We start from the raw sequence: 26,358 nt of genomic DNA on the forward strand, positions 1-26,358 counted from the left end.
TATTCAGCCTTTTGTTTCTGGCTTCTATCAGTTAGCATAAATGCTTTTGAGATCACCCATGTTGTTGAATAAATCAGTGGTTCACTCCATTTTATTACTGAGTAGTATTCTATAGTGTGAATGTATCATAATATGTTTATCCTTTTACCAGTTGGTGAAGTGTTGTTTTAAATTTTGGATGAATAGTAATGTCTTAGTTTACTAGGGCTGCCATAACAAAGTACCACAAACTGGATGGCTTAAACAACAGAAATGTATCATCCAACAGCAAAAGAATGATAAGGGGGGAGGGACCCAAACATTCACCAACACAAGGAAATGGAAAGGAAGTTTGAGTCTGTCTCCTGAGAAATTGAAACTGTCTTACACCTTGCATAGAATTGAAGGTTGAATTGATGTTACCTAAGTGGTCCAGAAACCCCAAAAGTGAGAAAGGATTTAAAAATCAGTCCCGTTGGGATGCCTGGGTGGCTCAGCAGTTGAGTGTCTGCCTTTGGCTCAGGTTGTAATCCTGGAGTCCCGGGTTTGAGTCCCATATTGGGCTCCCTGCATGAGGCCTGCTTCTCCCTCTGCCTCTGCCTCTCTCTGTGTGTCTCATGAATGAAATAAATAAAATCTTTTAGCAAAATAAAAATCAGTCCCACTTAGAAGCACCTGGGTGACTCAGTCGATAAGCATCTCATTTCCTCTCAGGGTCCTGGGATCATGCCCCCAGTTGGGTGCTGAACTCAGCGGGGTGTCTGCTTGTCCCTCTGCCCCTGCCCCACTCATGCTCTCTCTCTCTCTCTCTCAAATAAATAAAAAATATTTATAAAGATTTATTTATTTATTCGAGAGAGAGAGAGAGAGAGAGAGAGGCAGAGGGAGGCAGAGGGAGAAGTGGCTCCCTGCAGGGACCCTGATGTGTGACTCGATCCCAGGACCCAGGGATCATGACCTGAGCCAAAGGCAGATGCTCAAACACTGAGCCACCCAGGTGCCCCTAAATAAATAAAATCTTAAGAAAAAAGAAATCGATCCCTCTTGGAATGCTTGGCAGAAATTATGTAAAATTAGAAAGCAACTTCTATGGGGTTCTCATAGGAAAAAAAATATCCCTACTAAAGATAAATTACCAATGACAATTTATGAAACAAGGAAGAACCCATTAGGCCCACCACCAAAGACTACTTGGGTTGTGAGTTGTACGTAGTTGCACATGGGTAGTGATGAGATCAGAGCCTCTGGAGTTGTGTGCTGTCCTGACCCCTGAAACCACCTACCATCAGCGAGGACCAGCAGGTACCACCACCCACAGGGGGGAGTAAAACCAAAGAACATAATACAGGCTTTATAAAAATAGTTGAAGACTGAAAGGAGGACCTAAAATACGAAGAAAATAGCAAGACACACACACACACAGAAAATAGATAGAATTGAAAAATAGATATAGCGTCTAAAAATGATAAATATGGTCAAACTAAAATCTCAAATATATAGGCCAAACAGCAATTAAATATATAAATTGAATAGAAAGCTGATGAGCTGGAAGATAAATTGAAGGACATTTCAAGCTTGCATCACAGAGACATAAAAAGGTAGAAAATGTGACCAAAATTAAGGGGCTTGGGAAAGTTGATATGTTCTTTTAAAATGTGGCTCTTTTTAGTTTGTTCTTGACAGAAAAGAGACTATTACATGGTTATAAGTTCTTTAGGTTTCTCTGTTCTCATATCTTCATTTTGGAAAACTCTTCAGAAGGGAGCTGGCTTTAAGGAATGTCAGAATGGGACCCCCCTGCCACCAAAGAGTTTTTTATTATAGACTTAGAATTAATAGCCAGATGATTGAAGGAAGACTATAGTAGCTATGAAGGCAGATGTAATAAGGACCCATAGAAGCTCTGATTAGGCAGTTGATATTCAAACTCTAAGTGGAAGAAGTTTAAAAAAAACTTTATGGGAGAGCAGGAAAAGCCATAGTTAAGTGGTGATATTTAAAGCTTGAGTTTCATGAAAGAAAAGATCCTAAGTCCTGTGTTGGCGTATGTATTTCTGTAAGTCCTACTCCAAATATTTATTTATTATTTAGCCAAATAGTTACAGGGGAAGTGGGAAAATTATATTCATATTTATTCTTTTTTGTTCATAAATCATCCTGATTATTTCGGTCACATCTGGAGCAAGTTTACAATTGCAGGGCCATCGCCAAATACAAGTATCCAGTGTTTGCTTGGGAGTATCAACTACAATCACAAGCAGAATGCCAAGAAGGAAATCACCCGTCTCTTTTAGAGCTGACTTGTACTTTCAGATGAACACAGTACAAGTATCTGATCGTAATTCCCTCTCAGAAATAATATAAGCTACCGGTGAATGGACACAAGCAGGGGATGAGGACTAGGTAGAGGATGAGAGCCTTTATTTAGGAGGAGACAACCTGTTTACAAAAACAGGACCAGGCTGCTGTTGGAAGTCATCAAGCAACAATGGCCTGCAACCAGTCTTCCTTGTAATAAAATGCGGAAGGGAAAAATCATTCCAAATTGTAAAAGTAGATTGGTAAATATTTTGGCTGCATATTTTGGGGAAGGCTGTTTTCTCTCTCCGCTAACTTTCCCCCTTAAGTAGGGCATACCATTCAGAATTCAAAACCTGATGGCCAAGTTTTTAGGATAAACAAGACTTTGTGGCTCTAGAAGGAGCCTGGTCTTGAAAACTGATTTAGTTTGGAAATCAGGGTGAAGGGAGAGGAGGAGTAGTTGTTAAATAAAAGGAATATGGACGTTGCAAAGACATGATGAGGTTCCAAATGCTTGGATTTTGTTCCTGGCACTAGTACTTCTCCCGGCAATTTTAGGCACATATAATAAATATGAAGCCAACTTGGCTAAGCCCAGAGCTGACTGAGGGAAGTTCAAGAGTGAAAGCCATCAACGAGTGGGACTTCAGCTGTGTGTATAGAGACAAGTTTTAGAAGACAACATAAGGTTTTTGGGGAAAGAATGATAATATGAACTTTTGGGGAAAACATAAGCTATTTAGGAAAGCCAGGAAAAACTGACACTACTTAAGATACAGAATAAGAAAAATGATCCACTGAATAAATTAGATGGAAGAATATGAAGTTAAACACCAGAAATAAAAGAAAAGGAACAGAATTGTTGGCTTTGCTGTTGTTGTTGGCTGACACCTGTTTGAAATAGAGGGTTTAAAAACTTTCCTTTTAAACCCACCTTTATAATGTCGAAGGAGCCCCTGAGCTGAAGAAAAGTTCAGATGAGAAATGAGTTTTACCTAAACAGATGTAAACGGGTTGAGTTTGGTACTTGCCAGCAAGATTGAAGGTTAAAGGGAAAAAGTTGCAAAATGATGATAGTTTTCCCGTTTTCTTATGAAAGAAGCCATTGTTCAGGGTGTGTGGCTGGCTCAGTCGGTAGAGCATGCCACTCTTGATCTTGGGGTCATGCATTCAAGTGCCATGTTGGGTGAGAGATTACTTTAAAAAAAAAAAAAAAGAAAGAAAACCCATTGTCTGCTAGCTAGTAACATTTTCTTGCTAAGAAAATTGTATTTTATATAATGCTAAAAGATGTACATTTTACTCTTCATCTTTTGGAAATATAAAATACTTCAATTTATTTTTTAAATGCTTTGAGGGATCCCTGGGTGGCGCAGCGGTTTGGCGCCTGCCTTTGGCCCAGGGCGTGATCCTGGAGACCCGGGATCGAATCCCACATCGGGCTCCCGGTGCATGGAGCCTGCTTCTCTCTCTGCCTGTGTCTCTGCCTCTCTCTCTCTCTCTGTGACTATCATAAATAAATAAAGATTAAAAAAAATGTTTAAAAAAATGCTTTGAAACAGTTCTGATGTTGCAGCAAGGTATGGATATCAATGATTTTTAAAAATTGTATAATTTGATGTAAGAGAGTCAATGGTAACCTGAGTTTACCTTAGTGGTGCATGGTTACCAAACCCTATAAAAGATTAACTTATCTCAGGATTTATCAACCTCAGCACTCTTGACATTTTGACCCAGATAGTTCTTTGAAGTGGGGGGCTGTTTTGTGCATTTTAGAACATTTAACAGCATCCCTGACCTTTCCCAACTAGATACCAACAGCAGCCCCAAACCTATGACAAATCAAAAATGTGTCCAGATATTGACAAGTGTCTGGGGAGGGGAGTCATCCCAAACTACTCCCACTTGTGAGGCACTGGTTTATTTTATTTATTTTTAACACAGGGCTTGAACCCATAACACTGAGATCAAGACCTGAGAAAGACCTCAGGTCAAATATCTGACGCTTAACCAACTGAGCCACCGCCCCTGGTTTATTTTAACAGTGTTATGATAAACCACTTAAGATTCATCTTCTAGGGGCTCTTGGGTGGCTCAGTCGGTTAAAAGCATCTGCCTTTGGCTTAGGTCATGATCCCAAGGGTACTGGGATGGAGCCCTGTATCAGGCTCCCTGCTTGCAGGGAGTTGGCTTCTCTCCCTCTCCCTTTCCTTGTTAAATAAATAATAAAATCTTTAAAAAAAAATTCGTCTTCTAATTAAAGTAGAAAAAAAGTAAGCTTATTTGTTTAATTGATATCCTCAACAACAAAGTGTGACAAAGGTAACTGGTGTTAAGTTGAAGCATGTCAAGTACTGCTTGGGTACTTCACATATTCGGGATGATGGTGGCTCCAAAGACAACAGACAGGAAGGAAGGGGGAGAGAGAGAAGACCGTGAAGGCAGAGCACATGCTATGCTTTCTGTGCTTAGAAATGGCTGGAATCGGCTGCCATCAGCTCGCACTGGGTCAGAGCCTGTGAACAGGAAAGCTGGAGAGGGGTGAGGTCAGGTGGGACGCAAAGGATTTGTTGTTTTTTTCATCAAAATAGCAGTTTTCCTTGCTACAATGATCTCAAAGACTTAATTCCTTTACAAAGGGCATTTTCTGGTCCAATTCGTATTGACCCGGCTTTGTGACAAAATGCATCACCTTCAGACAAGGAGGATTTATTTCCAGGGCAGATGAGAGAAAGTAGATGTTATGTTGTTATATTATTCACTGATTCAGTGAAGCTTTAAACTTCCTCATAATACATTTAGGTTTCTCAAAATCCACCGCCCATTTTGCATACAGATTCAAAAAATACTAATTGGATGTAAGGCTCTCAATACATGCTAATTGCGGGCACTTTATTAATTGCATTGAATACGAGCCAGGATCTCCTGTGGCCAATATTGTCCTGTGCACTTAAAGAGAGGATAGGAGACACGGAAGATGTAAGCAGGTGAGTTGAGCTAGGTAGGTGAGTGAGTCTGGGATAACTCGTGCTACCTTGTGAGCACAGCTTTTTTCCCACCGGCCCCAGGCTCTCTCTGCCACACCTGCAGTCTCTCTGCATGAGCCTGGGTGCTTACAGCTCAACACATGCAGACCTGCAGCTCCCGAGAGATGGTGGATGGCAAGTTTCCTCCTCACACCTCTTGTGTTATTTCTCTTTCTCTGAAGGGAGCCCGAGTTCAAGAGGTTGCAGTGAGCTCTATTTGGAGCAGCCTTCTGCCCTGAGCTACAACTGTTCAGAATGTTCTAATAATAGAGGTGATTTAACGTCAGTTTTGCACCAATCCCAGAGAGCAAGAGGGACCCTCATGGTGGCAACGGGCAGGATCTTGCTCTCTCTAGGCCAGGTCAATATCAGCCCGTGCATAGATGTGAATATAACTGATTTGAACTTACATATTTCCTTCTCTTTGGCAAATAGCCACAGCCATGAGCCCCCAGAGGGGACCCCCCTGCCCCAATCCTGGGCCCAGGATTCTCAAATATTTCAAGATATTTTGAATATGACCTGGCTCAGGCTAGTACTTTCAATGCTTTTAGCTAGTGACTGAATTCCATTCAAAAAATTTCATCAAGGGGCACCTGGCTGGCTCAGTCAGTGAAGCATACGACTCTTGATTTCTGGGTTGTGAGTTCGAGTGACATGTTGGGCATAGAGTTTACTTAAAATTTCGTTGAGCTTGCAGGTCATGCCAAGGTGGATGGAATAGTCAGAGGACAGATTTGCCAATTGTATGGGATAGATGGCCAGTTACAAATGAGAAGGGATTTCAGAGGAGTGGGGTGGAAATATGGTAGTAATTTCCTTTTGCCTTGACGTTTATGATAGTAATCACCACTCCTCATCCTTGAGCCACAGAGAAAGGTGAGTGGAGAAATGAGAAAGAGGAGGCCTGGCAATAGAGTAGGTGGCATTAAGTACATTCATGGTGTTATGCAACCACCACCACTTTCTATCTGTAGAATTCTTTTTGTTTTGTAAAACCAAAATTCTGGGGACACCTGGGTAGCTCAGGGTGTGATCCCGGTCTGGGATTCAAGTCCTGCATCGGGCTCCCTGTGCCTGCTTCTCCCTCTGCCTATGTCTCTGCCTCTCTCTGTCTCTCATGAATAAATAAATTCTTTTTAAAGACCCCGAAATTCTGTACCTATTAAACAATACTCCCATTCTCTCCTCCTTCCAGTCCCTGGCAACCTCCACTCTACTCCTATCTCTGTAAATGTTACTACTCTAGGTACTTCATGTAAACAAAGTCGCACAGTAGCTGTGCTGTTGTGACTGGCTCATTTCACTTAACATAATGTCCCCAAGGTTCAGCCATATAGTCACAAATGATCAGATTTCTTTCCTTTATAAGGCTGAACAGTATGCCAGCATTTTGTATGTATATACCCTATTCTGAGTGTTCATTCATCTGCCAGTGGGCACTCGGGTTGCTGCTACCTCTTGACAACAATGCTATGAATGCTGCTGCTGTGGACAGAGGTGTGCAAATATCGGTTCAAGTCCCTGGCTTCAATTCTTTGGGGTATATATCCAGAAGTGGAATTGCTGGATCCAATTATAGTTCTATTTTTTTAAACTCCACACAGTTTTGCACAGCGGCTGCAGCATTTTGCATTCTCACCAATGGTGCACAAGGGTTGCTTGCGATTTCTCCACATCCTCGCCAGCACTTGTTTCCTGTCTTTTCTAGTCCCCTTCCTCCTGGGTGTAAGGTAGGATCTCATCGTGGCTCTGATTTGCATCTCCCCCATGGTTATTGATGCTGAATATGCTGAATTATGCTTTATAACTGAAACATTTTTAAAGACAAAAACTTTATATGTCAATACTTTAATGTCATTTTCTCCCTGTTCTTGAACAAGCTGCTCAACATTTTCATTTTGCATTGGATTCTGGAAGTCACGTAACCAGCTCCACTGATGGGGAAAGAAGCTACTTAGTGACTTTAAATAGTCTGAGCCTATGATACTTCTTTGCAAGGAGGTATTGATCACCTGTTGCCCATCTCTCTTGACTAAGGGAATGGAGTAAATAGACTTAGTGGTTATTTTAGAGACTTATTTGCAAAGGAGAACCACCTAGTGCAAGGTGCTGTGGCTTGAGGTAAAGGATCTGGTGATTGGTTTCACTTTGGATTTCAGCTTCAGCTCTATCATACATCCCCAGTGCCAGTAAAATCTCCCTCTGAGCCTTGATTGGCCGGTCAGGGAGGAGGCAGATCCCAAGATGAGCTGGGATTTTCTTGTAATGCACGTGTTTTGTTTAAGGCTACGGGCGTCACTTTCAAGTCAGCAGTAGTGAAGGTGAAAAGGGAACTTTATCTTTCAACACAGGTAATCAGGCTGCTTCTGCGGGCACAGAGAGTTCTGGGGGTCTGAGGACTCCAGAGTCTCAGATGCATCCATGCAGATACTCCATCCCAGATCTCTAGGTCCTATTCCTCCGCCAGCAGGACCCTGACTTTGTGTAGGAGGCTTCCTAAGGCTAAGTCATCCTTCTTTGAAGGGCTGTCATTCTTCTGGCTAAGTCCTGGGCCTGGTCTTCAACTCTTTCTGCTGCTTGTTAGTTTCAGGAAATGAGGGTCTCTTTACTTCCAAGGAGACTCTCTAATTCTCACGTTTTGCTTTAAATTCATACTTGGGGGATCCCTGGGTGGCGCAGCGGTTTGGCGCCTGCCTTTGGCCCAGGGCGCGATCCTGGAGACCCGGGATCGAATCCCACGTCGGGCTCCCGGTGCATGGAGCCTGCTTCTCCCTCTGCCTATGTCTCTGCCTCTCTCTCTCTCTCACTGTGTGCCTATCATAAATAAATAAAATTTAAAAAAAAAATAAATTCATACTTGGTTGCCCTGTACCTGTCATTTTTCCTTTTTCAAAGCTATGGATGCTGTTCAGCAGTAGGCATTCCATTCCACAGTCCTCCTAATTACTCTGTCTCCTGTTGCTCTCAAATGCCAGAGACATTGCATAAACTTATGCGTTCCCTTTGACGTGTTTCCTGCCCACTTCACGAGAGGTGAAAATTTTAGCAATTGTACTGCCACTGCATGCCAGGGACTGTCAATATTGCTACCTTCAGCGATTAGATCTGTATTGCCCTCTTATCCATGGGTGATCTAATTCCAGGATCTTATCCTTCAGATCTATTTTCTAGGATCACTCCTAGTACCACCCATCTTAGGGGGTTTGCTTAGAAATGGCTGGACCTAGGGAACTGGGTCCATTTGCTTTGTCAAGGGAGTGCTTTTTAGGAGAAAACCTCCGAGGGACTAAGTGATGCAGGATAAAGAAGGAAGAAATGGCCAAGCAAATATGTAGCCTTGGGTAAAGTCTGGTCTTGGCTGATCCAAGGGTGTGTGTGTGTGTGGCCCCTGAAGCATATATCACAGTATAGAATTGTACCATCTTGAAACATTGGGGTCAGCCTTTTGAACCCCAGTATCAGTGTCATTGGCTCTAGGATACCCTTAGGGGTAGAACATAATCTCCAGGAAGGTGGCTCCCAGTGGCTGAGGGTAGTTTTCCAGAGAAGCGGCAACTATGAGCCATTAGCAGCCAACATTCACAATAGCTGAGGAATGGGATCTGGGCATCAGAGGTACTTTTCACCTGGAGTCTAGATGGTAACTGTTATGGGCTACTTCATTGGGATTCCTTGCCCTTTGCTTTCTAGTTGGGTTTACAAAGATGGGAGCCCCAGTACCAGAGCACATGGAAAAAGAACAGGGTCAGGGTATTTATGCACCAGGCTTCTTCCCTGTAAGATCACCTCAGGCTGGCTGCATCCCTGACCTAAAGCCAATAGAACCTTGTTCATGTGACTTTCTCCTTCCAAGTTTTGGAACTTTCCCTTCCCTTATCCCTTCAAACCTAGGTGTTGCCCTGCCCCTTGTAGTTTCCCTAAGCCCTATCCACATCTTTGTTAAAAATAATTAAAGGAATCTAAAAAATAATAATAATAATAATAATAATAATTCAAGGAATCTTTAATAAAGAGATTGAGTGTGCTGTGACCCCTGGAGACTTGAATGTGGTATGCCACCCTGGCAGCAACTGATGTGACCAGGCAAGAAATCTAGTTTTTACTGTAGGGACACGGAGAGTCCATCAGACGATTTTAAGTAGAAGAGTGAAATGATCAGATTTTTTTAAACTCTTAATTTTGCTTTTGTTTTTAAAGATTTATTTTTATTTATTTATGATAGACATGGAGAGAGAGAGGCAGAGACACAGGCAGAGGGAGAAGCAGGCTCCACGCTGGGAGCCCGACGCAGGACTCGATCCCGGGACTCCAGGATTGCGCCCTGGGCCAAAGGCAGGCGCGAAACCGTTGAGCCACCCAGGGATCCCCCTAACCTCTTAATTTTGATTTGTCTTAGCTGTCTGCACCATGTAGGTGTTCCAGTAATTTTTTTTTTTAAGAGACAAGGATATTCTATTTTCTGGGCCCTCATGTTTCTAATATTGTGTGTGTGGTTTTCATACATCAGTGATAACCACCTGGGTTTAAAATCCTTGTGTCACAGTTCCATCCTCTCAACTCCACAGATGCTGTTCTGGTATTCTAAAACTTTGTGTTTGAGAATACCGAGGCAAGCCTACTTTTTGGTTCCTTGTAGGTAGCACATGTTTCTGCTTCGATAGTTACAGGATTTTCTTTAATCTGATGACTTACATAGTCTGCCACAATGTACCTTGATGGGTCTTTTCTTATATATGACAAAACTTTTGTCCCACAGGACAAAGTTTAAGTTTGCTGGATTGATTAGATGATGGCTTTGGGTCTACTCTTTCAGGTTTCCTCCACAGGGACACTGTCCCATTCTTAGTGATTGCTGTCATCTCTGAGAGCTGTCACCATTTTCATTTTTGGTCTTTTTCACCTGTGTTCTGTGTTGTCTTCTCAAGCCTCTCTTCCATATCCCTGATATTCTTTAGTCAATTCTATTTACTGCTTCAGTAAAGGACTTAGAATTGGCATTGCAATTTGTTTCTTGGCAATCCTTGCTTATTGAAACTTGCTCCCCTTCTAGCTGATCTGTCTTTACAACTCCTTTAATTGTTTCATCTCACCTTTTCCCTCTTTCTAACTTTCTAAATTACGGAGGTCATATCTTACATCCTCTCATGAGTGCTAAGGTACTCTAAACATTCATTTAGTTCCTGTATTACATCACTTTCAAAATCAGGGTCTTGCTCTGACTCTTCAGGATAGTCGTCAACTCATCCCTTCAACAACTATTTGAGCACTCAGTGTGATACCTGCAATCATAGTGAGGAGTATGTAATACATCGGCAAACAGACGAGACCAAAACCCTCTCTCCTCATGACACTTACATTTGGATGGATGGAGAAAGATCATAGACTGCAGAATTTTGGCAGGGTTCATTGTTCTGGAAGAATAGAGGGAGATTGGATGGTGACTTGAGGGGACTTCATTGAGAAGGACTTAGAACCTGGGAATCGTTCACACAGGTCTCTGAGGTGGGATGTTTCAGACAGGGACACAGTAGACACTAGATCCTGAGGCAGGACCATGCCTGCTGTGTTTGAGGAAGAGTGAGGAGGCCACAGAACAGGGAACAGGCAAAGAGGACAAAAAGGAACTCGGGATCAATTATGAGAGAACTTGTAGGCCACCAAAAGTGTTCTAAAGAAGATGGAATGCCACTAGAGAGTTTTGAGCAAAGGCATGATCTGATTATACTTTGAAAGAATCCATGTCCATGTTCTGTGGAGATTAGCTGTGGGGACCAGAAATGGGAGAAGCACAAAGACCAGTTGGAAAGTTGTTGTAGTATTGCAGGTGACAGATGATGATAAAGCAAAGGACTAGGTGGTCACAGCAGATGCCTGAGAACTGGCCAGAGTCTTGCTGTATTTTTTTTTATTATTTTTTATTTTTATTTATTTTTTGAATATAAAACTATTTATTGACCACTGTTTACCAGTATTTACAATAAAGTAAACAATATACAGTTGGATAACATCCTGACTACAAAGTTATTGTTTTTCCTGGTTTCTGCTGAACCAGTTCAAATACTGAGAAGATTGAGCCTACATGTTAGGAATGAGTTGGGGTGAAGAAAAAACATGCAGGTCAAGAATTTGGAATATAGAAGTCTGTCCACCCATTTATTCCAGCAGGTGCTAAATTGGGAACATTTCTAACCACCTGGTTATGATTAGGTTTCCATGAACAAAGTCTTAGACACTTCATGAATCATGACCTTTTAGTCAATAAAGCACAAGGGTTTTCAACTTCTTGAAAAGGAATGGTTCACTAGAAGGAACCTTTAAATATCCATTTAACTAAGTTTTGCTTACCTAATTAAAGTACACAAAAACTTGTCTAGTTTTGCCCTTGCGTGGGGAGGTGGTTGTTGGTGATTAAAATTTTCCTTTCAGGGATCTTGTAAATAAACTTGCATTTATGTGACTGTAATTAGGGATATGAATTCTGATATGGCTGTTTTTAAATTGTCCAATTTAAACTCTTTACATTATATTTAAATTGTCCAATTAATTACAAAATTTGAAAGGTTAAGGCTTCAGGAAAGATTTCAATGTAACTTTAAGTGATTTATTTCTTAAGTTGCTGAAAATGATAGCATTCCAAAAACATGGCCTTATCCACGGTTATAAAATGCTGTTTTTGTTTTGGTGAATGTTTCAAAAATAACAAAAAGAAAAGAAAACCACTTATGTATGTACTTTTAAGTATACGCACAAAAAGCCCTAAATAAACAAAAAACCCAGAATGGTCCTTAGGCATATAGGAGTTAAACACAAATTCTGACTGAGTAACAACTATGAAGATTTCCCCCAACATTTAGAAAAGGTGTTCTCTGATGCAGGGGGATAATATACCATGGTCTCAAATATTCTTTTCTGATAAAGGAAGCAACTACAGAAAGCTTTTATTTGTTCAAAGTAACCAGTGCTATAGATGCAAAAAACCCCAACAATTCCCCAATACTACTTCAAAACAAACATATTAAACTTGATTTTCATTAGAATGTTATTTCTTCAGACTAATAAACCAAAAAACAAAGACCCAGATTTTATATATATATATATATATATATATAGCAACGCAAACAATTATTGAGCTTCATCTTCTGGACAAGAATGCCAAGTTAGTCTCTCTTCATAAAATGCAATTACAATTTGAGGACACTTCATATTTGCCTCTTTTGCCAGCACCAAGTCTGCTTCATCTGAATCTTTCCATTTCATGAGGAACATTAATTTTCCACTGCTGTCTGTGGCACCAATTATTCGTTCAGGATTAAGACCTCTGGCAAAGCCTCTTGGTTTATCAGCAGCACCTCTTTTCTTCTTTGATTTGCTATCATCAGATTCGCTGTCAGCTAAAGATTTTCTTTTTGTACCATCTTTTTCTTTACCAGCTTTTTGAGAATTAAGAAATGCTTCAATTAACTCTGGACAATCTAAATTTTCTTCAGGTTCCCAAGTATTGTCAGCATCTGTAAATCCCTTCCACTTCAGGAAATATTCCACCTTCCCATTCACTACACGGCAGTCCAATACTTTTTCCACCACAAATTCTTCAAGCTCCGCCTCTCCTACTTTTTCCTCTTTCCATTCTGTTTCTTTCCCATTTTTTGCAATGTAGTTTTATTGGAGGCCATTTTTTTATTGCAGACTTAAAGAGCTATTACGTTCACGGCGTGGTACCTGGTGGTCCCAGGAGGAGAGGGGAGGGAGCTGTATTTTTTAAAAAAGATTTATTTATGTTTATTTTAGGGAGGAGGGAGGTGGAGAGAAAGCTAGCAAGTGAGAGAGCAGCAGGAGGGGTGGAGGCAGAGAGAGAGAGAGAGAGAGAAAGGATCCCAAGCAGATGCCCCACTGAGCGTGGAGCCCAACCCAGGTGCCCCTCATGCTGCATTTTAAGGTAGAACCAGAAGGATTTCCTGACCAATTAGATATGGGTTGTGAGAGAAATGGAGTATGACTCTGGTTTTTTGGCATAAGCAAACTGGAAGGATTCAGTTGTCATCACCTGAGATGGGAAGGAATGCTTATGGAGTAGGTCTGTGGGAGCAAATTGGAATTCTGTTTGGGACATACTAAATCTGTAATGAGTAATAATGAAGATGTCAAGTAGAGTATTAGATATGAATCTGAATTCAAAAGTTAAATGGGAGACATAAACTTGGGGTGTCAGCACATAAATACCATTTCAAAGGCTAAGATTAGGTGAGATTTCCAGGGGAGATTGTATGTGGAGAGCAGACCCAGAGCCAAATAAATGAAAGACAATTACTATATGATCTCACTCATATGTGGAGCTTAAGAAACAATAGGATCATAGGGGAAGGGAGGAAAAAATAAGACGAAATCAGAAAGGGAGACAAACCATATGAGACTCTTAATCATAGGAAACAAACTGAGGGTCACTGGAGGGGATAGGGTAGGGGGATGGGGTAACTGGATGCTGGGCATTAAGGAGGGCTCAGGATGTAATTAACACTGGGTATGAGACTGATGAATCACTGGCCTCTACCTCTGAAACCAACCATTGTAAGAAAATGCCTGAAAAGGAAAAAAAAAAAAAGTTGGGGAGAAGAGCAACCAGGAAAGTAGGAAGACACCAAGTCCAGGAAACATGTATTAAGAAGACAGCAATTAACCACATCAAAGGATGCTGCACTGGGAGGGGGAGGGCTGAGAGTGGACTACTAGGTCTAGCGATGCAGAGGTAGTGGCACTGTGACAAAAGTGAGACTGGTGGAGTGTGGAAGCAGAGGCTCAGCTAATATGTTTAAGAGAACGAGTGAAAGAGAACTACAGAAGCAAATATAGGCAAATTCTACCAAAGACCTTTGCAGAGATAATGGTGGAAGCTGATAGGGTGAGTGGAGGAAGAGTTGGTTGCGGGTCATTAAGAAGGAAGAAACAATAGTGTATTTGCATGTTGCTGGGGAGGATCCAAGAGGACACTGTCTTTCCCTGTTACACAGACCCCACGTGCATCCTTGGAGACTCCTCAGATGAGGGCTAGTCCCATTACTCAATACATAGGGTAAGTGCGCTGCCCTTGTCCTGCTCATTGTACATGTGGCGACCAGTTAGAATCCTTCCTATACCTGCAGCTGAAAAGCAGGCTGGCTCCACAGTAGTTTCTAGCATTTAATAGGCATTCATCAAGCATGACTGATGGATCCAGGAATGATCTGACCTTCCTGACTGGTTCTCACACTTAACGACTGGATTATATGCAGCACTATTGTCTTCAGAGTGCTCTTACCATGGTGCTTCCCATTCCCATTTCCATTCCAAACTAGAGCACTTTCCTCGTGGAGACTATGTATCTCGGGGCACGGTGCACCTCCAATGTCAGCCCCCTGCCACACTGCTGTAGTACTGAAAAGACTGAACTCGGTGTTTAGGCGGAGGGAGGCTGAAGAGCATGAACCCCACTCTGCTTGTCTCCAAAGCAGGGCCAAGCAGCTGATGGCTATATCAGATTTTCTAACTGGGGATAGCTAAGTCTAAGAGAACTTTGTTCTCCTTCCTCCTTCAAGTAGACATGACTGAGGTAAATAAAGTATGAGTATTCCACCACTTGTTTTTGTCCACTGTTGAGATTCAGTGATTTTACACTGAGAAATTCCTCCTTGATTCCATCAATGGGTTGTGCATTGGGCATGGCTTTTGGTGATAGAATACTTTTTCCTTCTCTGATTTATCCCTTCATGTATGCTGCTGGAAAGCTGGGGCCTGTTAAATCAGGGTGATCATCTAGATGTTATTTGAAGTGAGCTATGCTCTGAAGGTAAGGCAACAAGTAACACATAGTGAATAAGCCAAAGTGCTTAATTTTGTTTTCTATGAAATAGTTTATTTTACGGTTGATTTTGGAGGGGCTACAAATACATATCTGATATGAACACAAGGTTCTGAATTCTGCAACACTGTAAGAATAGTTATGAAGAACGGAGAAGCAAGAGAACAGGGCGCACGACATTTACATTTGCTCATCTCCACCATACATCAAAGGCACTTATCAAAATGGTTAAGTAGAAGAGTGTGGACTTTTAAACAATGACATACCCAAAGCATAAAAATCAAGTGACTGAATTTTCCTATTCTTTGATTTTAAACGTTTTACTAAACTCTGAAATATATTTACTTTGTAACCTTGCAATCCAATCATCCATTATTCAAGACTTCTTCAAATGAAAAGAATCTGATGGAATACTATAAAATCAGAATTTTTCTAGACCCAATTATTGTTAAAGAGCACTACTATCCTCTGGTAAAGTCCAAAGGCCACTATTATATGATCATGTCCTCTCTGCGGTGAGGATTATAGGAGCAGACTCTCATACTAGCACATTGGTGTCTGTGTGGTTTCCTAGGCTCACTAATCTAGAAACTTCCAGGTACACAACATTATGCTGGGTGCTATGGAGATGCACAAATATGGTAGATCTGTGCTTTCATAAGCTTACATTTTCCCACTTTGAGTCCATCATGCTTTCAATTCCTACTGACCTGTCCCAGGTTTCTTAAAACAGGAGTGAGATTCAAAGAGTTCACATCCCCATCCCTTATTCTATTTGATTCTCAGAAAAAGTCAGAGTTAAGACCCAAATCAAACTTATAAAGATGGCGCAAGGCCCACATCTGTCTGACGTATGGTTCTGCTTGTCTACAACATGGAAAAAGCAGGAGACAGACTGAGAAGTAAGGCATCTTCCAGCTCCTTAGGACCCGGTGCCTTTACATTGCTCTGTGATAATTCCCTGCGTGAATATGAGCACTACAATGCATTCTAAAACAAATGTATGCATGGTTTTGGACTGATTCATACTCTTACTCTGCACTCACAGAAAAAGAAAATGGACTTCAACCACATTTTTGTGTGAAAACACAAAATCGGACTATTAGAGCAGTTAGTTTGACATGGTAATACTCAGCACAACTAAGGACCTCTTCTAATGGCATCCCTTCTCAACATGAAAAAACGATTTCTTGCTGTTTCCTAGTCAGTGTATATACATACAGATGTGGACAGAGTAAGTGTGGGTGGCAAGCATGGTGAAGAGTGTATTGACAATGATAAATTTTCATTTTTTATTCTTCCTCAATCTGTGCAAGTATAATCACTTCATTTTCAGGATACTCATATGCTGTGTACAGAACTGAATGATGTCAATTTTTGCTGTAAAAATGCTGAGATTTTCTAATGCAGAGTGATTGTATGGTTAAGTGATCTGCAGGAGAGCTAACACAATGTATTTCTCTACTTGATGTGTACTAATGATTTTCTTCCATTTTAGATAATTTTCCATGTTCAATATTGAGCTTGCTCTTAAGGAATCCCCAAGTTCATAAAATTGGAGTGCAGTTTTCAGTGAGCTTTATCAGGATGGAGAAACTGAAAGACCACTGGTAATACTGGTGTATAGTCAGGAAGAGTTAATTAGTGTTATAATCACAAAATTGCTATAGGTTTTAGTAATTAAACATAAATCATAAGGGTAGGTTTCAGGCATTATAAAAATAGTGACCTGATTTCACTGGGTACCAACTAGTATTTACAAAGCTACTTGAATTTTTCAGTTGATCTTCTTTGCTGTTAAATAATGATAGTTTTGATAGTGTTGTAAAACTTCATTTTTCAAGTGCAGGATGATCTGAGCTGAATGAGAAAAAGAACGATTAAGGGAAGAAAGGAAGGTAGTGGGCCTGGCATCAACTGGAACATTATTTTTCTTTTTGTTTTTGAATGTAAGAAGGCTCATGTCTCTAAGATTACCACAATAAAGTCATAAACAGACCAGGCATTTTAAGGGTCTCAGGATTAATGAGGACCAAGAAAGACAAAATGAACCAAGCAACAACTAGAACACAGTGACATGCACGCCACCACTTTGGCAGCCATATATTTAAATACAAAGAGAATTACATATATATGATATTGTCATATAAATATTTCATTTTTTATGGTTAAAATTTTAAAAAATAATTTAATTTTTTATATTTAAGAGTGGCATACTTTATTAAAAGAAACACTAGAAATGTGGATTCTTTTTGAGAAATAATCTTCATAATCTTCACTGCTATCATGGAGAAACCAGATTTCACACCAACCAATGGAAAATTAACCACTGATGAATCTGGTTCCAATCCCAAATAAGAGACATACATATATATGTTAGGACTGATTCTGTTCATTATGTTAAAACCTTTCCATTCCTGAACTGTATTAGCTACTGAAATTCTAAAAATACTCATTCTCATGGGCATCTTACTTTGTCAAAGGATTTAGTATTTATTATGTTATTTATATTAATTGACATTTACAAAGAGTAGCAAGACCAGTGATGATACCCCATAGTATGTAAGACCTTTGTCTTTTTAAAATGTTATCAGACTATAAAATTTAGCGATTTAGATCTTCGTAACTTGCAGGTATCTTGAGTATATCCTAATATGCTTTATCCCTTCCTATTTCTTTTCATTTAAACATAACAGTTCTGCTTCTTAGTACTAATCCTATAGACTTAAAAAAAAATGGATTCTATGTTTCATATGTTCTGATTTAAAATAACCAAAGAAAGAAAACTATACAGGACCATATTTCTTTCCTATTTAAATACTGATTCTTCTATTTACCCTATTTCAATTTCAGTTATATATGTATACAGAGTCAACATATTCATGTGCACAAGTTTCTGTAGGACCTCCAATTTTATTATAAAGCTTCTTCCTTGAAGACATTTGAGCACTATGTATTTTTGCTTTGACTTGTTTAAACAACACAAGGAGGTTGGCACATTTTAAAGTTAATAATATATTTTATTGCTGTAAAAATAGACTTAGGTTAATGGCCACTCTAGCCATTTGGTTACTGACTGATGGATGACTATCTCCTGACTTTTTATACTCATTATTGTTGGCTAATTTGACACCTGATTGTACAACATGCACCTCTCAGGGATGATCAGGGAATACAAAAATAGAAAATTCCAAACAGATGATTTTGCTACTTTTAGCACTTCTGGGAGAGGGATAGTTGAAGCTAAAGGGGGAAGGTATCAAAATAAAATTAGAGGATAAGTTACCTGTGGATTTCATTTACTCACATTAGGTCCCTTCTTATTGGAAGCTAACTGGAAATAGACTGGACCATGCTGTTCACTTTCAAACACTCCAGTGATGTTCTCCAATAATTTTATTATCTCCAGTTTTATGATGCCACACTATGCTTTTCATATTGTTTAGATTTTTCCATTTCAATAATCCATATGCCAAAAAATTACTACACATTCCCTTATACAGTCAAAAATAGGTTTACTGGAATGTTTTAGTTATAGCTGAAGGCAGGAACATTTACAACATTTAGCTTTTGTTACACCCATAAACATGTGGAAATTGCTTGCAAAGTAACTGTAATGTGAGAAGAATCTTGCAAATATTAATGGAATGGCGATGCATGGTTTTTAGCATGTTTTGGTACTCTACACAGGTTTCTGGACTCCCAGTCTGATCCCCATGTTGATGCAATAATGTAAGTCCTTATAATAACAGTATGAAATATTGTGGTCACTGTTTAACTACATATACAAATAATGAACTGGCAAGTATCTAGTTTCAAATTAGATCCTTGGAATATGGCAAAACAGAGGCTGGTTATCTGCCTTAAACATAATTTTTAAAAACACACTTTGTTAGAAGGGAAGAAGATAACTAGACATTCGCAATGCTCCAATTTGAAGTGATACTCGCCTCTTCGTTTCTTGAAAAAGAAGTTTTGAAAGTTATATACATAGGTTTCATTTAAATTATGCAGCAATCTTTTATTATTGTTGTCCCAGATTTTGTGTAATGAAGATCTCTGTCACCAAATCAAGCACGGTATTTCAAGACTGTAAGAACTGCAAGAGAAAAAATGCAAAGGAACATATCAAAATCAGATTCAGATGGTATGTTAAAAACAATATTCTTAAACATAGCTGTGTCCACTTTTGGAAAGAGGTAATAAGGAAGGAACTTTTTAAAAAAGATTTATTTATTTTAGAGCGAGAGCATGCACGATGTTCATGTGGGGAGGGGAAGAGGGAGAGAGAGAATCTCAAGGAGACTCCCTGCTGAGCACAGAGCCTGGAACCATCAAGAATCGGATGCTCAACGATTGAGCCATCCCAGAAACCCCAGGAAGGAACTTTTTATCTGAGATGAAAGATAACAAACAGGAATAGCATAAGCAAAAATATCATAAAACAAACTAAATGTCTATAATTAGCATTTTCTCTTTAAAGATTTCTATTTTTAAGTAATCTCCACACCCAACATGGGGCTCGAACTTGCAACGTCCAAGACCAAGAGTTGCATGCTCTACTGACTGGGCCAGCCAGGCACCACTAACATTGGGATTTTGAATAAATAGGTTATGGTATTACCATAGCATACAGCTACTACAATATTTTAAAAATATTAACACATTTTCCCAACTTATTAAGTATGTATGTATATAACATTAGTTTTTGAAAAACACGATTAATCAGGAAAATATTTGAAATACAGAATACTTATATTAACAGTAGCTATCCCTGTGTAGTAGGATTACAGGTGAATTTTATTTTCTTCTTTATGCTTTATTCCACATTTTCCACCATAAATATATGGTTGATTCTGGTATCTATAATAGTTATGTTCTATAAAGTAACTACAAACACTGAATTAATAAATAATGAACCCTCATTCCTAGGGAAAATACAGGGTTAGATTCCTGCAAGCCTTTGGCTATATTTTTGTTCACCAATCAATATATAATCTTGCATTTCTGTTCAAAGATAGCCTTTTGAGGGATGCCTGGGTGGCTCAGCGGTTGAGCATCTGCCTTTGGCTCAGGGCATGATCCTGGAGTCCTGGGATCGAGTCCCACATTGGGCTCCCTGTAGGGAGCCTGCTTCTCCCTCTGCCTATGTCTCTGTGTCTCTCTCATGAATAAATAAAGAAAATCTAAAAAAAAAAAAAAAGATAACCTTTTGATAGATGTTGTTGATTCACTAACATTGAACTCAGGGCTAACAGCACTGTAACTTATGCCTAAATGAAGCTTATCTAGCATATGTATTTTCCGTAAGGCCCACCACAGCCTTCTAGAGCTTAGAGCAACACTAGACAGCAATTCAACATGAGGCTTGGGGGCCATTTTAAATACTGAAATCACCAACAAAATGCACAAAACTGTGAGAAATGCGGTACTAAACAGACTTAGAAAGACTTGTGTATGAGAGCTGAAACTAGAAAGGCAGAGCACAGTCTCACCAGACGTCAGCTGGGAACGTGCCCACTGACGTCCAGGAGATGCATATTTTTCACTGCTCTGAACACAGCTGCCAATGACAAGGGAAGCATCTCCAGGACTGATTTCTAGTTTATACATCAGTGTTTTAGGTGAAGTCACACAAAATCCACAATGAGGATCAACACTATTTCTTTGTGACAAACTTTTTCTGTCTAAAAAGAGAGTAATTCCATGGGGTTTTTCAAATGGCTCTTATGAGGCACTTTTCAAATCTTCATAAAATCCCTATAAACACAGATAAAGGGACTTGGGGAAGAGGAGGTAATAAAAATTATCTGACTTTAATAATGTTAAGAAAAAAAAGATGAGTTAGGCATTAATGAGTAAAATCAAGTTTAAATCTAAACCCAAACAACAAAACAAAACCCATCATATGGAGAAAATTTATCTGGACTTGTCCTCCAAACACAGTATTATGAAAGACAAACTTCCATACCTGAAGTTAATAATAGAAGATGGGTGTACAGGCACCCTGTTTGGCCTCAGACAGCCCTGGGTTTGCGGGTGAGGGGTAGGCAGGATGCTCTCTGAGAATCTGATTAAAGATATAGACTCTCTTCCCATAAAAATGTGCATATGCATATTCACACAGATTTTTTCATACAATTTAAGAACATTTTCAGACATCTATAGACTAGTAGTTTAAGAAGTCCTGACTTAAGGTAAGAAGTTATTACTCAATGCTGGCATTAGTCATACTAGATCAACTGAAAATAAGTTAAAAGGGAAATTAAAATGAACTCTAAAACAAATGATACCCCCCCTCCACATTACTAATCCAGTAAATACTTACTGATAATCACTAGCAAAAGGATAACAGCAACCAAAGCCATGATGGCTTTTATCTACAACACACAAAAAAGCATAAGGTATTAATGTTTGACTTGTTAATAAAGTCAAGATTATCTGTTGTGCTACTAATTACAGTATACTAACTCATCAATGAAAAGCTCATCCCTTGAAAGCTTTTCAAATTTTTTCTCATGTGAACTTACTATTTTCATCTTTGTTTTTTGCTTGCCTGGATTTTATTGTTTAAGGCTGTACTGTACAGTAAACAGTAACAAAGTCTTCACTGGCCTGAACACTGTGTCTATGATTTCTCCTGCTTATTTCTAATGAGACTAGGAAAAGTATGAAATTTTAGCAACTCTGTTCAAAAGTATCAGGATATGATGAATAATATAGGTATTCAATACAATTCATTCTCTCTATATAAGTCAGCATTTTTTATAGCAATTATTCTCAAAGCATATGAGAATTCTGTTTTTGTTCTCTTTACTCTCCTCTTGGCAATTTTGTCTCCATTTTGAGGAATATAATTTAGATTCTTTGTGGATACCTCATTTAATAAATAACTTGCCTAAGAGGCCTATGTGTGCCAGTTTCATAGTTGGGAGGAGAAACCTTAAGATTAATCCTTAGTCTGTTGCTCAATATTTTCAGCTCACATCTTTATAAAACTGTCACATTCCTCTTTAATCCTAAAGTACATAAATTATAAATTGGTCTGATTTTCCTGATAAAAGTCTTGTTTTCATCATTTTCACAGATAACTGATTAAAGATGGTTCATTAATTAAAAAAAGACTTAGCTACTATAAACACATGCAACATTATGAGTATCAGAAATACCAAACAGAAGTAGCTAATGAAATGTTTCTAAAACAGCTACTGGTAACATTTTAGTGGCATCATATTTATGACAGGAACAAAATGACCAAGAGAATACATGGAAGGTTTGCAATTTGGACACCATGTGCCTATTAAAATTATTATGATAAAACAATGTAGAAATTCTCTGCACCTACTGGATAGTTTTGTTCACTTTTAAAGTCAGGTCTATTGAAATATACTTTATCTAGAATAATATTCACCCTTTTAAACTTCATTTTGATGTGTTTTGACAAATGTAGAGTTGTCAGCCACCACCATCAAGCAAACATAAGGCACTTCCATCACTCCGAAAGTTCCCTCATGCCCTATTATAGTCGTATGCACCTCCCTACCCTCAGCTAGCCACTGGCAACCTCTGATTTGTTTCCTGTCCCCATTTTGTTTGTTTGTTTGTTTCCTGTCCCTATATCCCCTTTCCTCAATCATCATTACAAAGTCAATCCAGAAAATGGTAGTGATATAGGGACTATTTAGAAATATAATTCATTTTTCTAAATAATAAATTTATTTTTTATTGGTGTTCAATTTGCTAACATACAGAATAACACCCAGTGCTCATCCCGTCAAGTGCCCCCCTCAGTGCCCATCACCCATTCACCCCCACCCTCCTCCCCTTCCCACCACCCCTAGTTCATTTCCCAGAGTTAGGAGTCTTTATGTTCTGTCTCCCTTTCTGATATAGAAATATAATTCAAATATAATTTTAAAATATAATTCAATTTTTCTCCTTAAAACATACTTTTCAAAAAAAAAAAAAAAAAGGTATAACTGTTCCTCCGGTCTGAAATCCAGAAGATACAAAACAACAATCTTTAGATATGGTGAAAAGAAGCTAGGCAAAATGCACATTATGATCATCTTTTAGTGGCTATATGAATGGGTCATGTGTACATAGGGGGAGAGGAAGTGAGTGGCTCATGGATCCTTGGCTCTTCCAAACCAGGGTATAGAGAATTTTTATAAAAATGGAAAACTTGGGATCCCTGGGTGGCTCAGTGGTTTCACGTCTGCCTTTGGCCCAGGGCGTGATCCTGGGGTCCCGGAATCGAGTCCCATGTCAGGCTCCCGGCATGGGCCTGCTTATCCCTCCTCCTGTGTCTCTGCCTCTCTCTCTCTCTCTGTCTATCATGAATAAATAAATCTTTTAAAGAAAAAAAAAGGAAAACTTACAGAGGATGGGAAATTTATTCTTTAGTAGACAAGGGGAACAATGAAACCTGTTTCTTTCCTCATTTCTATTTTGAAAGTAAGATGATTCAACAGGCAGACAGACAAAAATAAGTAAATCCACAGCAACTCTTGGAAGAAATTCTTAGCATAAGGCAAAGTTCAAACTTAAAAATGAGAGATTAAAAACAATGAATTTATGTCTAAGACTTTCCAACAGAGCCAAAAATGATACACAGAATTGAGAGGGGAAAAAAAATCGCTCACATGACATGAAATTCTCTATGTAATCTTAAACATTTTAATGATTAGTAGCCATATTTAAGAGGCAAATTCATTTCTATAAAATGTTTTGCATGAATATATAAGTACATATTGATTCTCATGTTTTACCTTGTTAAACATTTTTATTTCTGATTTCTTTGGAATAATAAAGAATAGTGAGGTTTTTTTTTAAGCCTCATTTGTTATAATGGATTCTAACATATAAATTGCTTTTATTTTTCTCCAACAGAAAATCATACTTTTCTCTAGCTTCCATCTTTTAAAAAAATCTCTATGTAATGTTATAAGTTGCTCCAAAAAGGTACTAACAATAAACTATATGAAAAATTTATATTTCTTATAAGGTAGTCTACAAGTAGCTAAATTATTAATAAAACTTGGCTTACTTTCTATGAAGAAATCCATGAAAACATCCTTTTAAGAATTGCTTGATTCCTTTAGTTATTCCTGTACCCAGAGCTATTAATAAATTCAGCAAATATTTACTGAGTCCCAGCATGTCTCAAGTTCAGAAGCTATAATAAACAAGGCAGTAGTAGTCCTTGTCCTCACAGAGCTTTGAGTCTAGAGGCCCTTTATTTTGTGAAGACCACTTGAGATCCTGGGCAACTAATGCAGTGTCTACTGACTTACTTTGCATCCACGCCACCACATTTGCCTTCGAAGTTGTTTGGATCTGTTGCTAAAAGCAGTTGCATTATCCGATAAGCTTTCTATATCACATAGAGGATGGAGAGAAGGATTAAACGACATAACAGGATTCTTTTATCTAGTCACACAAAGACAAGAAAATATTAATTTCTACTTCTGCAAATGTATTGCCTTTTAAGCATGAAAACAACATCCTCCCGTTCCTCCACCCACAAACTCTGGCAATCTGTATGGGGGTGAGGGAGGGAAGCAAAAAATAGCAGTAGGTCATTTTTTCCAGGGCCTCAATGCTTTCACAAAAACATAAATTCTGGTAAGAAAATACTCTTTAAAAATTCAAATACTTGACATACCTATAGAAAAAAATTTGCACATGGAGAAGGTTAGATTCTTAGAAGATACAGAAAGTGATTGATTTTAAAGTAAAACAATGATATTTATTTATTTACTGCTGGACAGTATCAGTTTTATTGAGGATGCAGAACAAGAGGAATTCTCATACATAGCTAGTAAAGATATAAATCAGCAGAAATTTAATAATTTTAAAGAATACTTTGACAGTATTATGTAAAGCTAAAAATACTTATGTAAATAAATAAAGCTAAACAGCAATTTATTCTGAGTTACATACCCTAGCACAAGAAGACATATACAAGCGTGCCCACTAAAAAACTAATAGTGTAAAAATCTGAATCAAACATTAACAAGACAATGGATAAATAAACCATGAAACAGTCTGAGGTAAAACAATGAATTTTAAAAGTGGTTAAATAAGTTGTTAGACAAACTATCAAGGATTAGTCGGGTATTTCGCCACTCATCATTTATTTAAAGAATATTTGAGTACCCAATATATGCCAGCAACTGTTACAAATACAGAGACTAACATTTGTCAATAAAGAAATGTTTCTAAGTTACCAGAGAAAGCCTAAAATAAAAACAGATTAACTTTGACCTAAGTGTTGAAGTGATTAGACTTTTCCTTCTTGAGATCACGATCGCGAGAAAAAATACAACACACATCAACATAAAAAAGAAAAAAAACCACTCTAACTTTCCAACAATAAATTTAAAAATTTTCTATTCCCAACCCAACAATTAAATAATGCAGTAAGATGAGTCAAGTAAAGGGAGCTAAAGTAAAAATACTAAAATCACAAACTTAGGAACCAAATATCATTTTCCTAAGCCAAGATTCCTAAATTCTGGCTAGAGAAATAGAAAGAGAAACTATCAAAACACAGATTAATATCAAGAAATATATGAAGTATCTGTACCTGATTTGTCCTGTAGTTCATCTAGTCTCTCCCCTCTTTCAATTACCTTTGTAATATTTTCTTGCATGACATCAATAACTTCATCCACCTGATTCTGAACACTAGTTTAAAAGAAAGATTTAAAAATTATTAAAAAAATAAAATAAAAATTATTTTTTCTTTTGAGCATTTTTATAATTTTTGAAACTTTCATTAGAAAACTTCCATGATAGAAAATAGCAAGTTTTCAGATGAGTATCCAACTATAAAATGTTTAAGTGAAGGCTGCTTGGCAGTGTCCTTCTTTGTGGGTTTGAGCACTCAGGCAATTAAAGATAATATAAGTAAAAGTCATATTTAACTTAAAGATAGTTTATTTTTAGCCCTGTTCCTGCAAATTAAATGTATTGTCAGAATGCTTGGTAACTGCAGATTTTAATCAAATAGCTTGACTCTAAATAATTAGTTTCACTTTCTTTTCCATAAGCTACCGAGGGAGCATCACATTAGACACAGTTATAACCTACTTTTGCTATAGTTAATACACTAATGCTAATAAAGGAATTTGCCTAGGTTAGCTTTTGAAAATACTCAATTTCCAAAATGGAAATGTATACTAATACACAGTGGGTGTAACTGTTCATTGC

The 26,358-nt window shown here is 38.5% G+C and overlaps 1 protein-coding gene and 1 pseudogene across 3 annotated transcripts in view; both read right to left on the reverse strand.

Moving 5' to 3' along the window:
• Positions 1 to 12,231: 12,231 nt before the first annotated feature.
• LOC112923409 (chromobox protein homolog 3 pseudogene) lies at positions 12,232 to 13,014 on the reverse strand (annotated as a pseudogene).
• A 2,159-nt stretch (positions 13,015 to 15,173) lies between these two features.
• The window catches only part of VAMP4 (vesicle associated membrane protein 4), a 30,640-nt gene continuing 19,455 nt past the window's right edge, over positions 15,174 to 26,358 (reverse strand). For all 3 annotated transcript variants that reach the window (XM_026003287.2, XM_026003288.2, XM_026003289.2), the window contains exons 5-8: positions 25,733 to 25,833; positions 24,438 to 24,517; positions 21,470 to 21,521; positions 15,174 to 19,240 (exon numbers count right to left, since the gene is read on the reverse strand). In XM_026003287.2, coding sequence (XP_025859072.1) covers positions 19,212 to 19,240; positions 21,470 to 21,521; positions 24,438 to 24,517; positions 25,733 to 25,833 — 262 coding nt within the window. In that variant the 3' untranslated portion in view covers positions 15,174 to 19,211. The remainder of the gene's footprint in view (positions 19,241 to 21,469; positions 21,522 to 24,437; positions 24,518 to 25,732; positions 25,834 to 26,358) is intronic.

The sequence above is a fragment of the Vulpes vulpes genome, chromosome 13 (assembly GCF_048418805.1).
Source record: "Vulpes vulpes isolate BD-2025 chromosome 13, VulVul3, whole genome shotgun sequence".
NCBI lineage: Eukaryota > Metazoa > Chordata > Mammalia > Carnivora > Canidae > Vulpes > Vulpes vulpes.